The sequence below is a fragment of the Oncorhynchus gorbuscha genome, linkage group LG07, assembly GCF_021184085.1.
Source record: "Oncorhynchus gorbuscha isolate QuinsamMale2020 ecotype Even-year linkage group LG07, OgorEven_v1.0, whole genome shotgun sequence".
Taxonomy (NCBI): domain Eukaryota; kingdom Metazoa; phylum Chordata; class Actinopteri; order Salmoniformes; family Salmonidae; genus Oncorhynchus; species Oncorhynchus gorbuscha.
In genome coordinates, this window is record NC_060179.1 from 65,004,968 (window position 1) to 65,025,370 (window position 20,403).

At 45.2% G+C, this 20,403-nt stretch overlaps 1 protein-coding gene across 5 annotated transcripts in view; it reads left to right on the forward strand.

Annotated features, from left to right (window-relative positions):
• Window positions 1-20,403, forward strand: part of sdk2b (sidekick cell adhesion molecule 2b) — a 539,954-nt gene that overhangs the window by 511,739 nt on the left and 7,812 nt on the right. For 2 of the 5 annotated variants that reach the window (XM_046357198.1, XM_046357201.1), the window contains exons 38-44: window positions 732-869; window positions 1,371-1,577; window positions 1,799-1,924; window positions 3,004-3,168; window positions 3,448-3,588; window positions 4,745-4,907; window positions 14,448-14,580. In XM_046357198.1, coding sequence (XP_046213154.1) covers window positions 732-869; window positions 1,371-1,577; window positions 1,799-1,924; window positions 3,004-3,168; window positions 3,448-3,588; window positions 4,745-4,907; window positions 14,448-14,580 — 1,073 coding nt within the window. Of the gene's footprint in view, window positions 1-731; window positions 870-1,370; window positions 1,578-1,798; window positions 1,925-3,003; window positions 3,169-3,447; window positions 3,589-4,744; window positions 4,908-14,447; window positions 14,590-20,403 lie in introns of all 5 variants that reach the window. The other 3 variants (XM_046357200.1, XM_046357199.1, XM_046357203.1) reach the window with 3 other exon arrangements.

The following is a 20,403-nucleotide window of genomic DNA, read 5'->3' on the forward strand; positions in this document are numbered from 1 at the left end:
CCTCCAAAGATCACCCCCCCCCTTTCTGTACAGTCACTGTAGAAATGTGTTTTTCATCTGATTCCCTTGTAAAAAAAGGAACATTTATGCAGTTTGCTGTGTTTGATATCTCAAGGGGGAGGGGAGGCGCAAAAGGGGTTGGAAGACACAGAGGGGGGGTGTGCTCTGACCTTTTAGGCGAGAGATGGAATAGATGGAAGCAGATGACAAGTGTGTTGAGGAGAGGGCAAGAGATGGAGGAGAAGAGATACACAGGGCTGATAGCAGGAGAATCATCACACAATGAAGCCTGTGTTTGAGGGTTACAAATAGTCCTACTCAACGATGTAAGAGAACAGGAGAGCTGTGTTCTTTGTACAGTAGTAGTGTCACAAGCTCATTTATGTCACTAGCCTATTATTACTGGAGCCTGACGGTATGATGGCTGTCATGCCCTGGGGACATTAAATGACTCTAAAAGCAAACAAACAGCACATCATCAATAGTTTTGAAATGACTTTGCGTCTTCAAAATCGAGAGGCAATAAAAAGGGCTTTGGCTAATGCGAGCCGGAAAGGGTCATAGAAGCAGAAGCCCATCTCTTGTTTCTGTAGTGTGAGGCAGCTTGATGTACAAGTACACCCCCTGGACGCTAGTCTATCACAGGGCCATCCTAATGTACACAATCCAAAATATAACTGTACATTCCTCTGACCCCCTAACCTCTGACCTGTGTGTCCTCTGACCTCCAGCCCCCAGCGCTCCCAGCTTCATCCACTTCAGTGAGCTGACCACTACTTCAGTCAACGTGTCCTGGGGTGAGCCCACCTACCCCAATGGCATCCTGGAGGGCTACCGGCTGGTCTACGAGCCCTGCACCCCTGTGGACGGTAAGACACCCCCCTCAACCTGTCCGACGCATCCCACCTCACATCTGACAACTCACAGTTAATGCCCATCTCTGAGGATGCATTCCAAATTACACCCAATTCCTATTTAGTTCACTACTTTTGACCAGGGCCCTGTGGGACCTATGTGCCCTTATCTAAAGCAGTGCCCTATATAGGGGAATAGAGTGTAATTTGGGACACAACCTAAGTCTCTCTCACTGTATGAGGGTAGGCTAAACATCAACATACCTAATAACTACATTGAAAAACGATGTTTTTCCATTGCTGAGTGAGTGGTGGCCATTATTTCCATTGTTGACGCCAAATAGCATGCTGAATCAGTTGATAATGTTGCTATGTTAACCCTTTTCATTCATTTCCCATGTATGTCCCAACAACTGTTGGAGTGTGCCTGTGTCTGTATGTGTGTCAGTGTGTGTGTGTGTGTAATACCCAGTCCCTGGGTATTAGCCCCACTCTAAATGTGGTGTGTTTGTCTAGAGTCTACCGTGGCCTGTGCCGACTGTCTTCACTCCCCCTCCCCCCCAGGCGTCAGTAAGATAGTGACGGTGGACGTCAAAGGGGCCCCGTTCTGGATGAAGATCAAGGATCTGGCTGACGGGGTGACCTACAACTTCAGGATCCGGGCCAAGACGTTCACCTATGGGCCTGAGGTGGAGGCTAACATCACCATGGGGCCTGGGGAAGGTTTGTCTACCTCTAGCTGAGGCCCATATCCTGACTTGCAATATGCACACTTAACTCAACCTTCTATGTAAATCCTTAATTGACATCAATTAATGATTTACACATGCCAGAGTGTGCAGATCTCAAGTTAAGCTTAGGCCCTGAATATGCCCTAATATTTTGAAGGTATATTGAGGTTGCCTGACCCTACAACCTTTCTCTAACCTTTAACCACCATGCAGGAGCCCCCGGCCCCCCTGGAGAGCCCTTCATCTCTCGCTACGGCTCAGCTCTGACCATCCACTGGGCTAACGGTGACCCCGGGAAGTCGCCTATCACACGCTACGTCATCGAGGCCAGACCCTCAGGTATAGACACCCAACACGTGACATACTCGACTGGACTCCACTTGCTTGAATTATTACTTTTAGCTTCTAGTGGAGCAAAGGGCCTCAACGGTACATCTCCAGTGAACTATGTTCTGGACAGTTTTCATTCCTGGAGCCGGTGGACATATTGGATACTTCCAGATGGATCCACAGTTCACAATCCTTTCATGCAATCTGTTAACCCAGCTTGGTACTTGCTTCGACAGGAATAATATGATTTAGAAAAGGGTGTCAATATGGTCCCAACAGACGGTGATGTTTACTCACTATTCTTTTAATGGCGTATTGATTGGGGTGCAGCGGAGCTTGAGATGTAACGTCAGGTTTCGCCTGTGATTGACAGCTGTACAGTGGGAATAGAGGAATGATGGATGGAGGCACATCGAGAGAGATGGATTACACCACTGGTGACTTGAGGAATGGGTGGATGGGAGTAGGGGGCACTAGTATCATGCAGATTCACTTGGTAGCATAACGAGTGAGCCTGTCCCTAACCACATCAGTAGGACTACTCAGCTGTCCATATTACTAGTTACTATGGCACAATTTTTCCTTGTCAGGAAAATACTCATGGCGCTACTACAGATGAACTTTACCCTTCATATCTTCACTACGTCACTAGTGACATAAACTTTAAATGAACTCTGGTGTTGGCTGATGTTCTTGAGGACTCCATAAACGTCAAACTCCTCAGAAGATGTATGGTTATTAGCACTTAGCCCTTATGGATTCTGGCAGCCATTACAAAAGCAAACATGAAACATCCCATAATATTCCATCTTGTGAATCATACCTACTGTCTTTTTATACGGTTATATACCTCTCAAAGACAAGAGAGCAGTATGGGAGATTTACAATATATGAATTGCATGATGTTTATATGGTTTGAATTACCTTGGATATAGCCAGATTATGTTTTATGCTAACATATAGGCTTTTAAATGGTCTTTTCTATCGATTATATAATGACTACTTTCAGTCTCGTTTACTGCAGTTTTTTCATGTTTGATTACTACTCATCCAAAAACCTTCTTCTACTTCTTCTACTCTGCCAACAGATGAAGGCTTGTGGGATATCTTGATCAAGGACATCCCAAAGGAAGTGACGTCATACACCTTCAACATGGACATTCTGAAGCAAGGGGTTAGTTATGACTTCCGGGTCATTGGAGTGAACGACTACGGCTACGGATCTCCTAGTCCACCCTCAGCCTCCATATCTGGTGAGTTATTTCATATATCTATGTCCCAAATGTCACCCCATTCCCTTGTGCACTGCTTTTGACCAGGGTCCATAGGGGGGACATTTGGGACACAATGGTAATTGAGCGTCGGGTTTTCATGTTAATCAATGACAAAATCTTACCTAGTTTTATAGAATTTAAGAATAATCAGTGTAACAGAAAATATATCATTTTCAGAAGCTACCTTTGCGTCAGTGCTCCCTGCTCTGTCCTTGTGTTTAGTCCAGTTGTTATATTGCCTGTGTTCCTCTCCTCCAGCCAAAAAGGTGGCACCGTTCTATGAGGAGTGGTGGTTCCTTGTGGTGGTGGCTCTCGTGGGACTCATCTTCATCCTTCTACTGGTCTTCATCCTTATCATCAGAGGACAGAGCAAGAAGTACGCCAAGAAGTCTGAATCAGGTGAGAGGTCGAGCGGAAGACATGATCAGCATCATATTACTAGACAGCAAGGTCTTTGTTATGTTGCTTTTTATCTCAAAGATTCTGTATTTCTATTCTACAGTGGTCTACTTTTGGCATATAGCCTGTGGGGGGAGTAAAGGGGAGAGAGAGGAAGGGGAAAGCAAAGGGGAGAGAGAGGGAGAAGTGGTGGACAGAGAGAGACAGGGAGAAATGAGAGAAAGAGACAGTGATCTGTAGAGGAGGAGTATAGTAGGGGGCCTATCTAGTTGTGCAGTCTGCTCCTCTCTGACACCAGCAGGTATTTCCTCTGACTCAGCACTTCTCTCTGCTGTGTGGCGCTGCCAGTGCCAGGCTGCCAGGCTGGGGCAACCCACGGGTCTGAAACACAGGAGGTCCTTTCTTCTCTTCTCTACCTTCTCTCTCGTCTCTCGCTTCCCTCCCTTCTCTGCTCTCTAACACAGAGATACTCTCATATACCCCCTGTAACCCCCCCCATGGAATACTGGACTGGTGCAAGTTTACAAATCAGCTCGTTATCGTGACTAAATGTTTGCAGAACGGCAGCTTTGCCGCCAGATGCCCTTGGAGGGGTCTGCTGTGTAAGGGGGGTAGTATATGTTTGGACCCTTTGGAATCTATGTTTAGATGCCTGGCTAAACTTACCTAATATACTGGTGATGACATCATACATTTACATGACATTTAAGTCATTTAGCAGACGCTCTTATCCAGAGCGACTTACAAATTGGTGCATTCACCAATCATTGTGGTATTTCCTGTCACTCTAGTTTCTATAGAACTCAGCAGTAACAGTAGTAGTGGTAGAGTACATAACATAGCATATGCATAACATTCATTCATGAGCCATCTTCTTGTGTTTCTATAGAACTCAAAGTGTATGTCCCAAATGGCACCCTATTCCATATGTAGTGCACTACTTTTGATCAGGACCCATGGGGTGCCATTTGGGACACAACCCTATTAATAACAGTACTAAAGCTGATCCACCCCCTAAAATTTTTTTTTTTTTTAAACAGTACTAGAGTGGGCTACTGTACATGACATACATAATACAACATCCATGCATCCTCTTCACAGCATCACTAACCCCCACCTGCCTGTCCGTCCATCCCTCTGGCCTGTGGTCACACAGTGTCTCCCTATGTGTGTTCATCAGGGAACAACTCTAACTGTAATGCCCTGACCCATGGAGATATGGTCAGCCTGGACGAGGGACGCTTCCCCGCCCTGGAACTCAACAACCGCCGGCTGTCCGTCAAGAACTCTTTCTGCCGTAAGAACGGCGTCTACACCAGGTCAGTAACTAGTATGCTAGCTGTTCCGGTAGACTTCCAGGCATTGCGCTAACGCTAGTTAGCTATGGTTCGCAAAACTATCTTCAACTACCTTCAGACTGCACGCAAACATGAAAATGGTATCCATGAGTTCATCTGACTTATTGTCAAAATCCCATTAAATTGACTGGTTTGAATATGTTTATGGTACTGTATAGTTACACAATACTAATGATTATGGTTCTGTGTCTGTCATTATTGAGGAACACTATGACCTCATGCCTTGAGAAGTCCAACTGAGGCTGATGGCTGGATGGAAAGGACTTTATGCTGTGATGGATTGGAATGGATACTCCTATAAAGCTCTGTTTCCACTGTAAAACAGTACACACAGAGAACTGCTGCTTTTTCTAATGAGGTAGTATATTACAGACCTGGGTTCCAGTACTATTTAAAATCTTTCAAAAACATTAAGCATTTGCTTTAGCTTGCCTAGTTTGCCAGATGGGCAGGATCTGTACTTTTGTGACTATTCTATTGATTCCATTGCACCAGGCAAGCTCAATCAAGCCCAGCCAAAGTATTTGAAATTATTTTAAAATAGTATTTGAACCCAGGTCTGGAATATTCCACTGTCCACAGCTTAACTGTTGATGAGTTCATTACCTTGTCTCTGTTAATCTCATTGTCTGGCACCTTGGACCAGTGATCTGAATGGTAACTGACCAAACTCAGGAGGGACTGAATATGGATTGAGTCACAGCAAAAAACCCATGACCCTTTATTTTCCATTATATGATCACCCCAGTTGCAAAGCTACTGTTAATTTACCAAAGTTACCAGAAATGTCTATAATTTTGGTAATTGATGGAAATTTTTACTTGGAAAGCATTCATATATAGTATATTTTTATTAAAGAATATATATATATATACATATATGGATATCTGTGTCCATATTGTCCATGAGTTTCTAGTGGACAGACCATGTGGTTCAAGAGAAAATAGACTAATTCATTTAAAAAGCATCTAATCAACAATGGTATTCATATCAACTCTGCAACTCTTCCAACTATCGACTTTTTTCACAATTGCCATCAGTTTGGCGCCAAAACATTTACGTCAAAGACATAGTAACATAGTAAAAAAAGGGTTTAATAAAATATATAAAGGATCATTTCATGCTGAAACCCTCATATTAAACACCAATGGTATTCACTAATCTAGTGGTTTATATTTAGGATCATGTTTTACAGCTTTGTCGGTATTCTAAAATCATCTTCTTTGATTATTTGATGTATTTTACATGTGATAAGGCCCCACAGAGGGCCGGAGATAATTAAAGACACGTGTGATCATCTGAAGTACCCAACAAGGTACAAGTTACCAAAATCCTGGTAGTTTACTGGTAACGTTAGAACGTTTCCAGCAGTAATATACCCTCCCTTTGCAACCGTACCCAGTGTGTATCCATATTGCCTTGCCATATTATGAGCCATCACAGCATTGCCACTATTGAAATGAGTCTTTTCACTGTTTCTTTCTGTGTTTTATCAGTACGTTAGGAATGACCACCACATTGCAATATATTGCAGGCTCTGTGTAATTGTGTGTGTAGTATTGCCAGCGCGATGGTATTAGGTTAGAGGAGATAGTATTGTGATGAGTGTGACTGACTGACGGTGTGAGCATCCCAAGTAGAGCACTAAATAGTGAATAGGGCTCCATTTGGGACTGACGGCGAGCGAGCTCACAACAACCAGCTGGAGAGCCAGGTGCCCTCTGCTCCGAGGCTCTGGTGCTCTGATGCTGTGACCGGGGGAATTAGCCCTGTCCTTGATCCCCGGGAGGTGTGTGTGTGTGTGTGTGTTTGCCCTTGGGAAAGGATCAAAGGTGCCCTGGCCTTTGAGGAGCAGCCAGCTAGCCAAATGAGAGGAGGGTTGAGAAGAATGGTGAGAAGAAGGAGTGAGAGGAGGGGTGAGAGAAGGAATGCTCAGATGTACCTCTGCTATCTTTGAACTCCCCATAGCTGAGGTGTAAGGAAGGGAATGACTGGTAAGGGTGCTCTCGAGCGGCTCTATGTTTTTTTACCATTCGGCCATCAGATTTGCCACCAATGCTCCTTATAGAACACATCACTGCACTCTATACTCCTCTGTAAACTGGTCATCTCTGTATACCCATTGCAAGACCCACTGGTTGATGCTTATTTATAAAACCCTCTTAGGCCTCACTCTCTCCTATCTGAGATATCTACTGCAGCCCTCATCCTTCACATACAACACACATACAAGCTCCCCAAAACACACACATCCCTGGGTCGCTCCTCTTTTCAGTTCGCTGCAGCTAGAGACTGGAACAAGCTGCAACAAACACAAAAACTGGACCGTTTTATCTCAATCTCTTCATTCAAAGACTCAATCGTGGACACTCTTACTCACAGTTGTGGCTTCTTTGCGTGATGTATTGTTGTCTCTACCTTTTTGCCCTCTGTGCTGTTGTCTGTGCCTAATAATGTTTGTACCATGTGTTGTGCTGCTACCATGTTGTGCTACTGCCATGTTGTGTTGCTACCATGTTGTTATCATGTTGTGTTGCTATCATGCTGTGTTGTCATGTGCTGCTGCCTTGCTATGATGTTGTTTTAGGTCCCTCTTTGTGTAGTGTTGTCTCTCTTGTCGTGATGTGTGTTTTGTCCTATATATATATTTTTTAAACATTTTTAATCCCAGCCCCCATCCCCGTAGGAGGCCTTTTGCCTTTTGGTTGGCCGTCATTGTAAATAAGAATTTGTTCTTAATTGACTTGCCTAGTTTAATAAAGGATAAATAATGTTAATTTATTTTGGTGGTTTACGAGAGGGTAAAGAGTGTGCTACTACCCCTCTCTACATTTGAGAACTGTTAAATATTTCACACCTCACTCACTCAACAGTGGATGAGCGTCTGAGGGAGGGAGGGAGGGAGGGTGGGAGGGAGGGAGGGGGAGGGAGGGTGGGGGAGGGAGGGAGGGAGGGAGGGAGGGAGGGAGGGAGGGAGGGAGGGAGGGAGGGAGGGAGGGAGGGAGGGAGGGAGGAGTGGGCCTGTTGAGCAGAGCTTCCTCTGAATTGTTAAACAGGCAGTTTATCATAATCTCCCACAGGGCCGACAATAACATTTCTTCACATTCCCTCCTTAACCCTGTCTGCTCATAGCAGGGCTATCCCAGCCATGACTAATCTTGTGGAACTAGTCCTTTCTCACAGGAGAGACTATTGAGGAACCAGCCCAATGTGTATCTGCATCTTGTTGTAACATCTGGTGCGTGAGATTAGCCCAGGACCAATAAGCAATTTGAATTAGTAGTGGAGATTTGTATAGATCTTACTGCAGAGGGGAGAATGTGATGGGACAAAGTTGCAGGTTTGTCATTGAGAGTTTGTGTTGACATTTTATTACACAGTGAACTGCTTTTTATCTAAATGATGAAGGGAGACTTGTCTTGTCTATGTCAGTCTGGGGACTTTAAGGTCAACAGCAGACAGACATCAGACTTGTCTTGTCTATGTCAGTCTGGGGACTTTAAGGTCAACAGCAGACAGACATCAGACTTGGGCCGGGCTGGGATAGGCTCTGATCCAACAGAAAATGAACAGAAGACTTGCTCAGCAATTCCTCCAACGGCTCCAGGAAGATGGATGTTAGCGTTGTCCAGGTTCCAGACAGCTGGGATGTGACAGGGGAGACCTGAGCTAGCTCAACATGATCCGGACCTTATCTGGAGGAGCAAGGAGAATGTTGCAACTAATGTTGCAACTTGTATCGCTTATCAAGCGGTGCAGTCCTTCATTAGTGACTGTGTGTCCTCCTCTATCTAACAGGGCTGTCAGCAAGGTCACAGTGATGGAGGTTATAGGATCAAGGATCTACTAACAGACATTTATGAGCCAAAATGAAAGGTCCTGAACTCCCCTTTCTGAAAAGTACTTTTACTCTAATGGCTAACGACCAGGAAGTTTGAAAAGACAGGCTGAGTTGGCGGGAGCTTATGTTCATGACAGCTCTTGTTAAACAACTTGGAGGCAGTGAGTGGTGTTGCAGTAAAATCATCTCAAGCAAATTTGGTGACACACAAAGCAACTCAAACAACATGGAAATTGCATCAATTATATCCTTTTTTCAATGATTTTTTTACATACATTTCACCTTTTGCATATCTCTTGTGATGCAGTTCACAGCAGCACTGACGGATGTGTTGACTTGACAACTGCCACTGAGTTTTCAATGACCCTTCCGCCCCTTTTGTTCCATGCTGGCTGAAGACCTAGCTAGCTAGTAACACCAGACACAAATGAAGACCTAGCTAGCTAGTAACACCAGACACAGATGAAGACCTAGCTAGCTAGTAACACCAGACACAGATGAAGACCTAGCTAGCTAGTAACACCAGACACAGATGAAGACCTAGCTAGCTAGCAACACCAGACACAGATGAAGACCTAGCTAGCTAGTAACACCAGACACAGATGAAGACCTAGCTAGCTAGCAACACCAGACACAGATGAAGACCTAGCTAGCTAGTAACACCAGACACAGATGAAGACCTAGCTAGCTAGCAACACCAGACACAGATGAAGACCTAGCTAGCTAGTAACACCAGACACAGATGAAGACCTAGCTAACTAGTAACACCAGACACAGATGAAGACCTAGCTAGCTAGTAACACCAGACACAGATGAAGACCTAGCTAGCTAGTAACACCAGACACAGATGAAGACCTAGCTAGCTAGTAACACCAGACACAGATGAAAGAGATGAAAGAGTAAACACTGAAGTATCTTTGCCATAGATGAATGGGGTAAACTTTTAATTATATTTGCTGACAACTTAGTCAGATATTGGAGAGTAGAGTATCTAGCTATATAAACCATAACCCTCTGCAAACACGCCTTCTGTGATGTTGGTTATAAGGCGGTACTTATTTAAATTAGGGAAGAGAATATCATGTTACCATTTGTGTATTCCAATGAGAGTTAAGGTGATGTCACCTTGTCCCCTTAATAATGAATGCAAGTGTTTGATATGCGGGAGGAGACCAGTAACTTTATGATCAAACTTTATCAATGTAGAAGCAACAGTCATTTTATATACTTTAAGCTGGTTTCCTTCAAACATCATCCAATTTCAAGAAAAACATTATTTGGAAAGTTCATGACCTTTAACTTATAGAAAATGTCAATAATACATGAATAGATTACCATTGTGCTCATTTCACTCCTGTATCCAAGTGTATTAAATGTAATCTTGTTACAAATTATTAACAGTATAAGATGGAACTGAATTGCTCTCTCCGTGATTTCTCTAAAGGGTTGGGATTTAGTTCAAATTTGTTAGCACCACGCTCGTGATTATCCCCCCCGCCCACACACACACACACATACACACACAATGTGTCAATTACAGAGCCCCTGATACAGAAGGACAAAAAATAAATACATGTACATTACTTTTCTGGGAGGGGGGTCCCAATTGTCAAATGTTGGGGAATAAGAGATTTGAAAGTCTAGGTTTGAAAGTTTGGTTTTGGGAATGCACTCAACCTCTAAACAAAATTTTTGTGGAAGAAATACTTATGCAAAGTAAGGTTGATTTTGGACTGTAAAACTGAACAGTTTGGTGTGGCCTGAGGGAGAGAGAGAGACAGACAGTGAGGGAGAGAGAGATTGAGAGAGGCTGTCTCGGCCAAACCAACCAGGGCCAGTCAACAAAAACAGATGTCTGATTGTTTAACAGGCTTAGGGACAGAGGGAGGACAATGTGGAGGAATTTATGCAGAACGCAAAGCCATCTTTTTTTCAGCGAATTTTAAGAACCCTTGAGTGCTTTGAGAGAGCTGTTCTGAGGGCACCACTTGTGGGTGTTGTGAGGTCTCACTCTCTCCCCTTCTCGCTCTCATAACAAGCATTCTCAATACCCTCCCCTTGACCCTATCCACTACACTTATTCACTCACTCCACTGCTCATAAAGATCCCTCACTCCATACTCATAAATCGTGCCCTTGTAAACCTCCAATCCACACTTATCTATGAATGGAGAGGTTTTTAAAGTGTCACCCATGAAACATGAAACATGGCTGTTGACTCCTACATGGATTCATATGGATGATAACTTACACACGAGAACGAACAATAACCTAACCTACACATCCTGAGCCTTCCTATGTCAGACTGCATGGGGATTTCTGCCTATGCAGTGAGCTCCTCCATTCCATAGAGGTTCAATTCATGAGTTGGTCACAAGGCTAACTGTGCCTGCCATTACAGCCCACAGTGTTTAATCAGAAGAGATGATTCATACTGAATGCAGACAGGCTGGGATCTAATGGCTGTCCCATGATCCTGATAATAAACAGCCCCACCACACCCCCCTACCCCCAACCCACCACTACCCAAACAAAAAGTGAATGTAGTGTCTCCATCAGATATTAGAATGAACAGTATTTTTATCCCTTGAAAGTAGACTAGTAGTGTTAAGTGCCTGGAGACAGTTCAATACATTTCACTGATCATCAGTGTGCATCCTTCAACTGTTTCCCTGGTTCCTTTCATACAGTTTCTCTGTGCCATGTCACTCTGATGTGTGAACAGGATTTCTTTAGTGATTTAATACAAGTTGCTTAAGAGGATGGAACTTTCTGTTTCCAAAACGCTATATATCCATTTTCAGAAATGTTGGTAAATTAGCTTGTATTGTTTAAAAACTTATGAAAGAGATTGGTGTGTTTTTTCACTATCTAATCATGGCATGGGGTTATTCGATGACAGCATGTATTTGTTTAAAATCGATCACTTAATGGTTTCATTTTACGGTATATATATATATATAGTGGGGCAAAAAACTATTTAGTCAGCCACCAATTGTGCAAGTTCTCCCACTTAAAACGATGAGAGAGGCCTGTAATTTTCATCATAGGTCCACTTCAACTATGACAGACAAAATGAGAAAAAAATCCAGAAAATCACATTGTAGGTTTTTTAATGATTTTTTTTGCAAATTATGGTGGAAAATAAGTATTTGGTCAATAACAAAAGTTTATCTCAATACTCAATACTAATGTTATTTACCCTTTGTTACATTTACATTTAAGTCATTTAGCAGACGCTCTTATCCAGAGCGACTTACAAATTGGTGCATTCACCTTATGACATCCAGTGGAACAGCCACTTTACAATAGTGCATCTAAATATTTTAAGGGGGGAGGGGGTGAGAAGGATTACTTTATCCTATCCTAAGTATTCCTTAAAGAGGTGGGGTTTCAGGTGTCTCCGGAAGGTGGTGATTGACTCCGCTGTCCTGGCGTCGTGAGGGAGTTTGTTCCACCATTGGGGAGCCAGAGCAGCGAACAGTTTTGACTGGGCTGAGCGGGAACTGTACTTCCTCAGTGGTAGGGAGGCGAGCAGGCCAGAGGTGGATGAACGCAGTGCCCTTATTTGGGTGTAGGGCCTGATCAGAGCCTGGAGGTACTGAGGTGCCGTTCCCCTCACAGCTCCGTAGGCAAGCACCATGGTCTTGTAGCGGATGCGAGCTTCAACTGGAAGCCAGTGGAGAGAGCGGAGGAGCGGGGTGACATGAGAGAACTTGGGAAGGTTGAACACTAGACGGGCTGCGGCGTTCTGGATGAGTTGTAGGGGTTTAATGGCACAGGTAGGGAGCCCAGCCAACAGCGAGTTGCAGTAATCCAGACGGGAGATGACAAGTGCCTGGATTAGGACCTGCGCCGCTTCCTGTGTGAGGCAGGGTCGTACTCTGCGGATGTTGTAGAGCATGAACCTACAGGAACGGGCCACCGCCTTGATGTTAGTTGAGAACGACAGGGAGTTGTCCAGGATCACGCCAAGGTTCTTAGCGCTCTGGGAGGAGGACACAATGGAGTTGTCAACCGTGATGGCGAGATCATGGAACGGGCAGTCCTTCCCGGGAGGAAGAGCAGCTCCGTCTTGCCGAAGTTCAGCTTGAGGTGGTGATCCGTCATCCACACTGATATGTCTGCCAGACATGCAGAGATGCGATTCACCACCTGGTCATCAGAAGGGGAAAGGAGAAGATTAATTGTGTGTCGTCTGCATAGCAATGATAGGAGAGACCATGTGAGGTTATGACAGAGCCAAGTGACTTGGTGTATAGCGAGAATAGGAGAGGGCCTAGAACAGAGCCCTGGGGGACACCAGTGGTGAGAGCGCGTGGTGAGGAGACAGATTCTCGCCACGCCACCTGGTAGGAGCGACCTGTCAGGTAGGACGCAATCCAAGCGTGGGCCGCGCCGGAGATGCCCAACTCGGAGAGGGTGGAGAGGAGGATCTGATGGTTCACAGTATCGAAGGCAGCCGATAGGTCTAGAAGGATGAGAGCAGAGGAGCGAGAGTTAGCTTTAGCGGTGCGGAGCGCCTCCGTGATACAGAGAAGAGCAGTCTCAGTTTTCTGTAAGTCTTCACAAGGTTTTCACACACTGTTGCTGGTATTTTGGCCCATTCATCCATGCAGATCTCCTCTAGAGCAGTGATGTTTTGGGGCTGTTGCTGGGCAACACAGACTTTCAACTCACTCCAAAGATTTTCTATGGGGTTGAGATCTGGAGACTGGCTAAGCCACTCCAGGACCTTGAAATGCTTCTTACGAAGCCACTCCTTTGTTGTCCGGGTGGTGTGTTTGGGATCATTGTCATGCTGAAAGACCCAGCCACGTTTCATCTTCAATGCCCTTGCTGATGGAAGGAGGTTTTCACGCAAAATCTCACGATACATGGCCCCATTCATTCTTTCCTTTACACGGATCAGTCGTCCTGGTCCCTTTGCAGAAAAACAGCCCCAAAGCATGATGTTTCCACCCCCATGCTTCACAGTAGGTATGGTGTTCTTTGGATGCAACTCAGCATTCTTTGTCCTCCAAACACGACAAATTGAGTTTTTACCAAAAATATCTATTTTGGTTTCATCTGACCATATGACATTCTCCCAATCTTCTTCTGGATCATCCAAATGCTCTCTAGCAAACTTCAGACGGGCTTGGACATGTACTGGCTTAAGCAGGGGGACACGTCTGGCACAGCAGGATTTGAGTCCCTGGCGGCGTAGTGTGTTACTGATGGTAGGCTTTGTTACTTTGGTCCAAGCTCTCTACAGGTCATTCACTAGGTCCCCCCGTGTGGTTCTGGGATTTTTGCTCACCGTTCTTGTGATCCTTTTGACCCCACGGGTTGAGATCTTGCGTGGAGCCCCAGATCGAGGGAGATTATCAGTGGTCTTGTATGTCTTCCATTTCCTAATAATTGCTCCCACAGTTGATTTCTTCAAACCAAGCTGCTTACCTATTGCAGATTCATGTGTGATGTGATTTTTTGTGATGTGATTTTCTGGATTTTATTTTCTCATTTTGTCTGTCATAGTTGAAGTGTACCTATGATGAAAATTACAGGCCTCTCTCATCTTTTTAAGTGGGAGAACTTGCACAATTGGTGGAACATGCACAAATGCCCCACTGTGTATATATATATAAATATACATAAATATGGTCCTGTCTCCTCAGGTCTCCTCCTCGGCCCAGCCCAGGCAGTCTAAACTACTCTGATGAGGATTTGAGCACCACCAAGTACAACGATCTGATCCCAGCTGAGACCAGCAGCCTGACCGAGAAACCATCTGAGATATCAGACTCTCAGGTACCAACAGTATGTACTACTACTCTTAACGTCTCCCATCTCACTGTCTGTCTGTCTGTCTGTCTGTCTGTCTGTCTGTCTGTCTGTCTGTCTGTCTGTCTGTCTGTCTGTCTGTCTGTCTGTCTGTCTGTCTGTCTGTCTGTCTGTCTGTCTGTCTGTCTGTCTGTCTGTCTGTCTGTCTGTCTGTCTGTCTGTCTGTCTGTCTGTCTGTCTGTCTGTCTGTCTGTCTGTCTGTCTGTCTGTCTGTCTGTCTGTCTGTCTGTCTGTCTGTCTGTCTGTCTGTCTGTCTGTCAACATATTGAATCCCTCTGCACCTCACCTTCACATTGATGCTATGTGGATCTAGGGGTGGGGCATCAGAATTTCCCCCACTAATGGTTAAGATTAGACCTGGGGGAGGAGCAGCTATATCCCAGATCTGTAACTAGAGGAAACAGCACGCCGGAGTGATTGGCTCAGTGCATCATCCAGGCGCCTGGTTGTGATCGAATGTAACCTTGTCTGTGAGCACACTCAGGGCATTGATAGGTTTGGATGTGAAATGTGTCCCATGTCTCTCCTGGTCTCTATGGGGCTGTCAGTCTGAGCTGGAGGCAGGTTCTGGGAGTAGGGCCAGTGGCCAGTGCCCAGCGCTGGTGGTGGTCAGAATCAAGCACAGAGGATGCCCATGCACACATACACACACAGACTGGAGTGTCTGCTGCGTTCTCAGGCCCAGACTGGATTCCTTCCACAGCCCTGTCCTCGTCTTGGGCAACCGTTACCCATAATGCCCTTCAAAACCGGTCCCAGTCTGCTGTTGGCATCTGCTGAATCAGAGGGACAGACAGGGCTGGGGCCCAATGAACAGCTTTCATCAATGGACTGGATGTCTCTCTCGCTTCCTCTCTCTCATCTTTCTCTCTCTCTCTCTTTTCTCTCTCTCTTTATCCCTCAGATCTCAAATTACATTTTTATCTCGCTTTTCATTTTGATCTTTTTCCTGGCTGACTCGTTTTCCCCTGTGTCTATACTGATCCCCTTGTTGCTGCCTTTGTTCACGCTCTTTCCCACCTGTACTCTGCTCTTGTGGTTTGTGTGAAAACCCTGTGGTCGGTAGTCTGGTTTTGATGGCAGTCAGATGGAAGTGAGGGGAAGCGGTTCTAAATTCCCCTGGTATCAGCCTTCCTTCTATGTTTTCTTTCATCTTGGAATTTTTTACTCTAGCTTTCCCAAATTATATAGGACTCTATTCCCTATATAGTGCACTCCTTTTGACCAGAGCTCTATGGCACTGTAGTAGTGCACTATAAAGAGAATAGGTTGCCATTTGGGATTCTGTTTCTACGAAATCCATTCCAGTGTGAATTCCAAAGAGCCAGAAGTCTCTCTCCACCTTATCAAGAGCTTAGCTTCTTTCACATCAATGGAGAAATCTCCCACCCAATGAACTGCTACGGACAGGATCTTTCCCTACAACCAAAACATCCTCCAATGTGAGCCATTTTTACATGTCATCATCGGGCTGACATATCTACCGTTCCACACCCCTGTATTGTCAAACAAGTTCAAATACAGTAGCCATATCTAGCCCTCCAGCCCTCCAACAACCCCTGCCACCACCCCAGACTTAAGGGGGCCAGACAAGAGTCACATTTGATGGGATTGGAGAGCCTGTTCCTCTTAGCCCCGCGGTTCCCCTGCCATCCCCTCTGACAGCATATCATCACCCAGATGACCAGGAATGTGATGCTCCTTTTGAAGTTTTATTGAGCGGATAACTCCAGGCCATCAGCTTACACACACACACACACACACACACACACACACACACACACACACACACACACACACACACACACACACACACACACACACACACACACACACACACACACACACACACACACACACACACACACACACACACACGTGCGCGTACGCACACGCAAGCACACAAACACACACACACGCACACAACCCCAGGCTATCAGCTCTGTTCAGTGTTGGGTTGGGGTTGGGGTTGGGGCTGTCTCCATTAAGCCCTATGGGCCTCCAGTGGCAGGTATAAGTTGGCTATTGTCTTCCTCTTAAGAAGGGATTTGGAAGAAGAAGAAGTTAATGTGGGGTTGTCGTGGCAACCAGGCCACCACAACTGTGCCTGGACTGTCTGCAGGTAGACAAGACAAACCGTCTCCAGAAGCCAGGAGACCGTGTTGACTTTGGCGGTTTGTTCAGTCAAGTGTCACCGTCTCTCTGTGTGTCTGTGTGTGTGACACTCTGCATAGAGACCAGCGGTAGAGAATGGAATGAGCTCATCTCTGAGGCGATGGGAGATGGTTTGAAGATAATGTCTGCGTCCCAAATGGCACCCTATTCCTTTTGTAGTGCCTTATTGCCCCATTTCAAAAGTAGTGCACTATAGAGGGAATAGAGTGCCATTTGAAACTCAGCCAGTGTGATGCTTCATCATGGGGGAGGAAAGAAAATATCTGTGTGTTCTCCACCCATGGAAGTTGTGTGTTACTGGAGCTGAGACATGATTGTTTTGACTGGAACTACTCCGAGGGTTCGTCTGTAGCATTATTCAAATGCTATTATTAAGTCATATGATGTCACTTCCTGGAACCAAAAACACAAATATAATAGGATGTGAGTATGCTAGAACATAAAAAGATAGAGAAATATTATATTAATTAAATGCTGTTTTGTGTCTTCTCACTTTTGTTTTGTATTTCACTTGCTTTGGCAATGTAAACACGTTTCCATGCCAATAACGCCCCTTTGAATTGACTTGAGAGAGAGAGAGAAACAGAGGAATTACTTGACAATAAAATACTATAATTCCTTACATATATTTCTGATGTTAGACATTTATACTGAAACAGCAATGTTACATTTTCAGACAATAGCCCAGAGCCAAATCTGTCAGTACTCTCTGATGAATATGTGCATCCTAAACAACAGCAGTGTGTGTTCAGAGGGGGATTAAAACTCTGTAGTCACACTAAATCCCTGTCTCAAATGATGTACAGCTGGATTTTAGGGGATTCCGCAATCAATTTTTCCCTCATTTTGTCTGTCATAGTTGAAGTGTACCTATGATGAAAATTACAGGCCTCTCTCATATTTTTAAGTGGGAGAACTTGCACAATTGATGGCTGACTAAATACTTTTTTGCCCCACTGTATTCTAAGTCAGAACCGTCCAGAGTAGTGTTGCTGGACAGGCGGGCAGTTGCGGGCAGCGATCGGTTGAAGAGCATGCATTTAGTTTTACTTGCATTTAAGAGCAGTTGGAGGCCATGGAAGGAGAGTTGTATGGCATTGAAGCTCGTCTGGAGGTTAGTTAACACAGTGTACAAAGAAGGGCCAGAAGTATACAGATGATGTCGACAGCAGCATATTTTAGCCAGTCATCAGCATAAAATGTCAACCTTATGTTGCTGTCAACGTGAAAATAAAAAACACCCCCCGCCAAAGAAAACGTCAGTCAGAAATATTCCACATGTTAATGAGATGAAGTCTTAATCTCTCTAGATACTCTAGTTGCTTAACATAATAATTATGCAAAGAGCAGTCTTGGATCTGCCACTGGCTGGTATGGTGTCTCTCTCTTTTCCTTAGCTAGAAGGGTAACTCCCCTGGGGACTGTGTAGAGCTGAGTTGCATGCCTAAAGCCTTGGCCCATTCATAGCATCTCCCCTAATTAGCCTTTAATGTGTTCGAATGAATCACCATTTCACAGGCTGTACCACCTCAAGGCATAATTTAACGCATCTTATTTTAGTGTAGATTCCACAATAGGACCCTTTAGTTTCTTTTGGACAAGGATGTGGAATGGAGAGAATGAGGAAGGGAAAGGAGGGAGGGTGAAAGAGAGGGAGTGAGGAAGGAAAAGGAGGGAGGGTGGAAGAGAGGGAGTGAGGAAGGGAAAGGAGGGAGGGTGGAAGAGAGGGAGTGAGGAATGGAAAGAAGGGAGGGTGGAAGAGAGGGAGGGAGGAAGGGAAAAAAGGGAGGGTGGAAGAGAGGGAGTGAGGAAGGGAAAGAAGGGAGGGTGGAAGAGAGGGAGTGAGGAATGGAAAGAAGGGAGGGTGGAAGAGAGGGAGGGAGGAAGGGAAAAAAGGGAGGGTGGAAGAGAGGGAATGAGGAAGGGAAAGGAGGGAGGGTAGAAGAAAGGGAATGAGGAAGGGAAAGGAGGGAGGGTGGAAGAGAGGGAATGAGGAAGGGAAAGGAGGGAGGTTGGAAGAGAGGGAATGAGGAAGGGAAGGAGGGAGGGTGGAAGAGAGGGAATGAGGAAGGGATAGGAGGGAGGGTGGAAGAGAGGGAATGAGGATGTGAAAGGAGGGAGGGTGGAAGAGAGGGAATGAGGAAGGGAAAGGAGGGAGGGTGGAAGAGAGGGAATGAGGAAGGGAAAGGAAGGAAGGTGGAAGAGAGGGAATGAGGAAGGGAAAGAAGGGAGGGTGGAAGAGAGGGAAAGGAGGGAGGGTGGAAGAGATGGAGTGAGGAAGGGAAAGGAAGGAGGGTGGAAGAGAGGGAGTGAGGAAGGGAAAGAAGGGAGGGTGGAAGAGAGGGAGGGAGGGTGGAAGAGAGGGAGGGAGGGTGGAAGAGAGTGAGGGAGGGAGGAAGGGAAAGGAGGGAGGGTGGAAGAGAGAGAGGTGAAAGAGAGGGAGGGTGGATGGTAACATTTCAGGAGAACGAAACATCTGTTCCCCACACACTCCAAAGCCCTAGTGAGGGTGTGCCGGAGTGGGATGCAATCCAGTGTGTCAACCAGCTACACACACACACACACACATGCACATAACACAAACTTCCCATGCTCAAAATCTGTACACAAACATGCACAGCAGCAGCATTTCAGGACACAGCATTAGCTAATACTTCTGGAGTGAGGTAATGTCACTTGACTTGGAGAGGCTTAATCTGTTCTGAGATCAGTGTGAGGGCTGCTTTGCTTGTTTGTCTCTTGTTGTGTTGCTGAAAGTGGAGGAAGCATGACAAGAATGCCTTTCATTCGGTCCCATCGCTGCCTAGTGGGATTGAAGTGCTTACAATGAAGCTACAATGATATAACGAAACACTCAGAGGCCATTGATACTTCACATTGGATGATGCAAAACCTTTTATCAGGAATTTCCTCACTAGAGAGAAAAATGTTAATGTAACTAATGATATTACCACAAGATTTATTCGCTAAGTAACTCAAATTAAGTTGGGAAACTGTTAAACAGTGTGCTATGTTTTAAGCATCCCCCTCTACTGAAGTGGTTAAAAGCTGAGGACTTTTCTGTATGCAATATCTGTTTTTGATTCACTGTAGAAAGAAAAGAAGAGGAGAAAGAGAGCACAGAGGAGGAGGGGGATTTTTCTAGGAATCAGATAGCCGTGGCCTTTTACTGTGATTTATCGCTGTCATCAGCTCCTCTGGCTGTTCTAAATTCTTTTGACATACATTAATATAGTAGTTTGGCATGAAAGCTGTAGTGGATGATGAGAGGTGGGGTATTGGGGGGCGATGAGGGGGCGGGGCAGGGGAGGATGGAATATGAGCGTGGCCATGTGTAACACAGGTGCAGTAGTACAATAGCATGAGAGCTGAGTGTGCTCTCTGCTTTGTCTGTGGAACATCAGGGGCCAATGCCAGTGCCCTGGGGAAGGGGGGGGCAGTGAGTAAAAGAGAGAGAGAGGAACATTTGTGAGTGTAATGTTTACTGTTTTTTATTGTTTATTTCACTTCTGTTTATTATCTATTTCGCTTACTTTGGCAGTGTGAACATATGTTCCCAATGCCAATAAAGCCCTTAAATTTAATTTAATAGAGAGAGGGAGAGAGAGAGAGAGA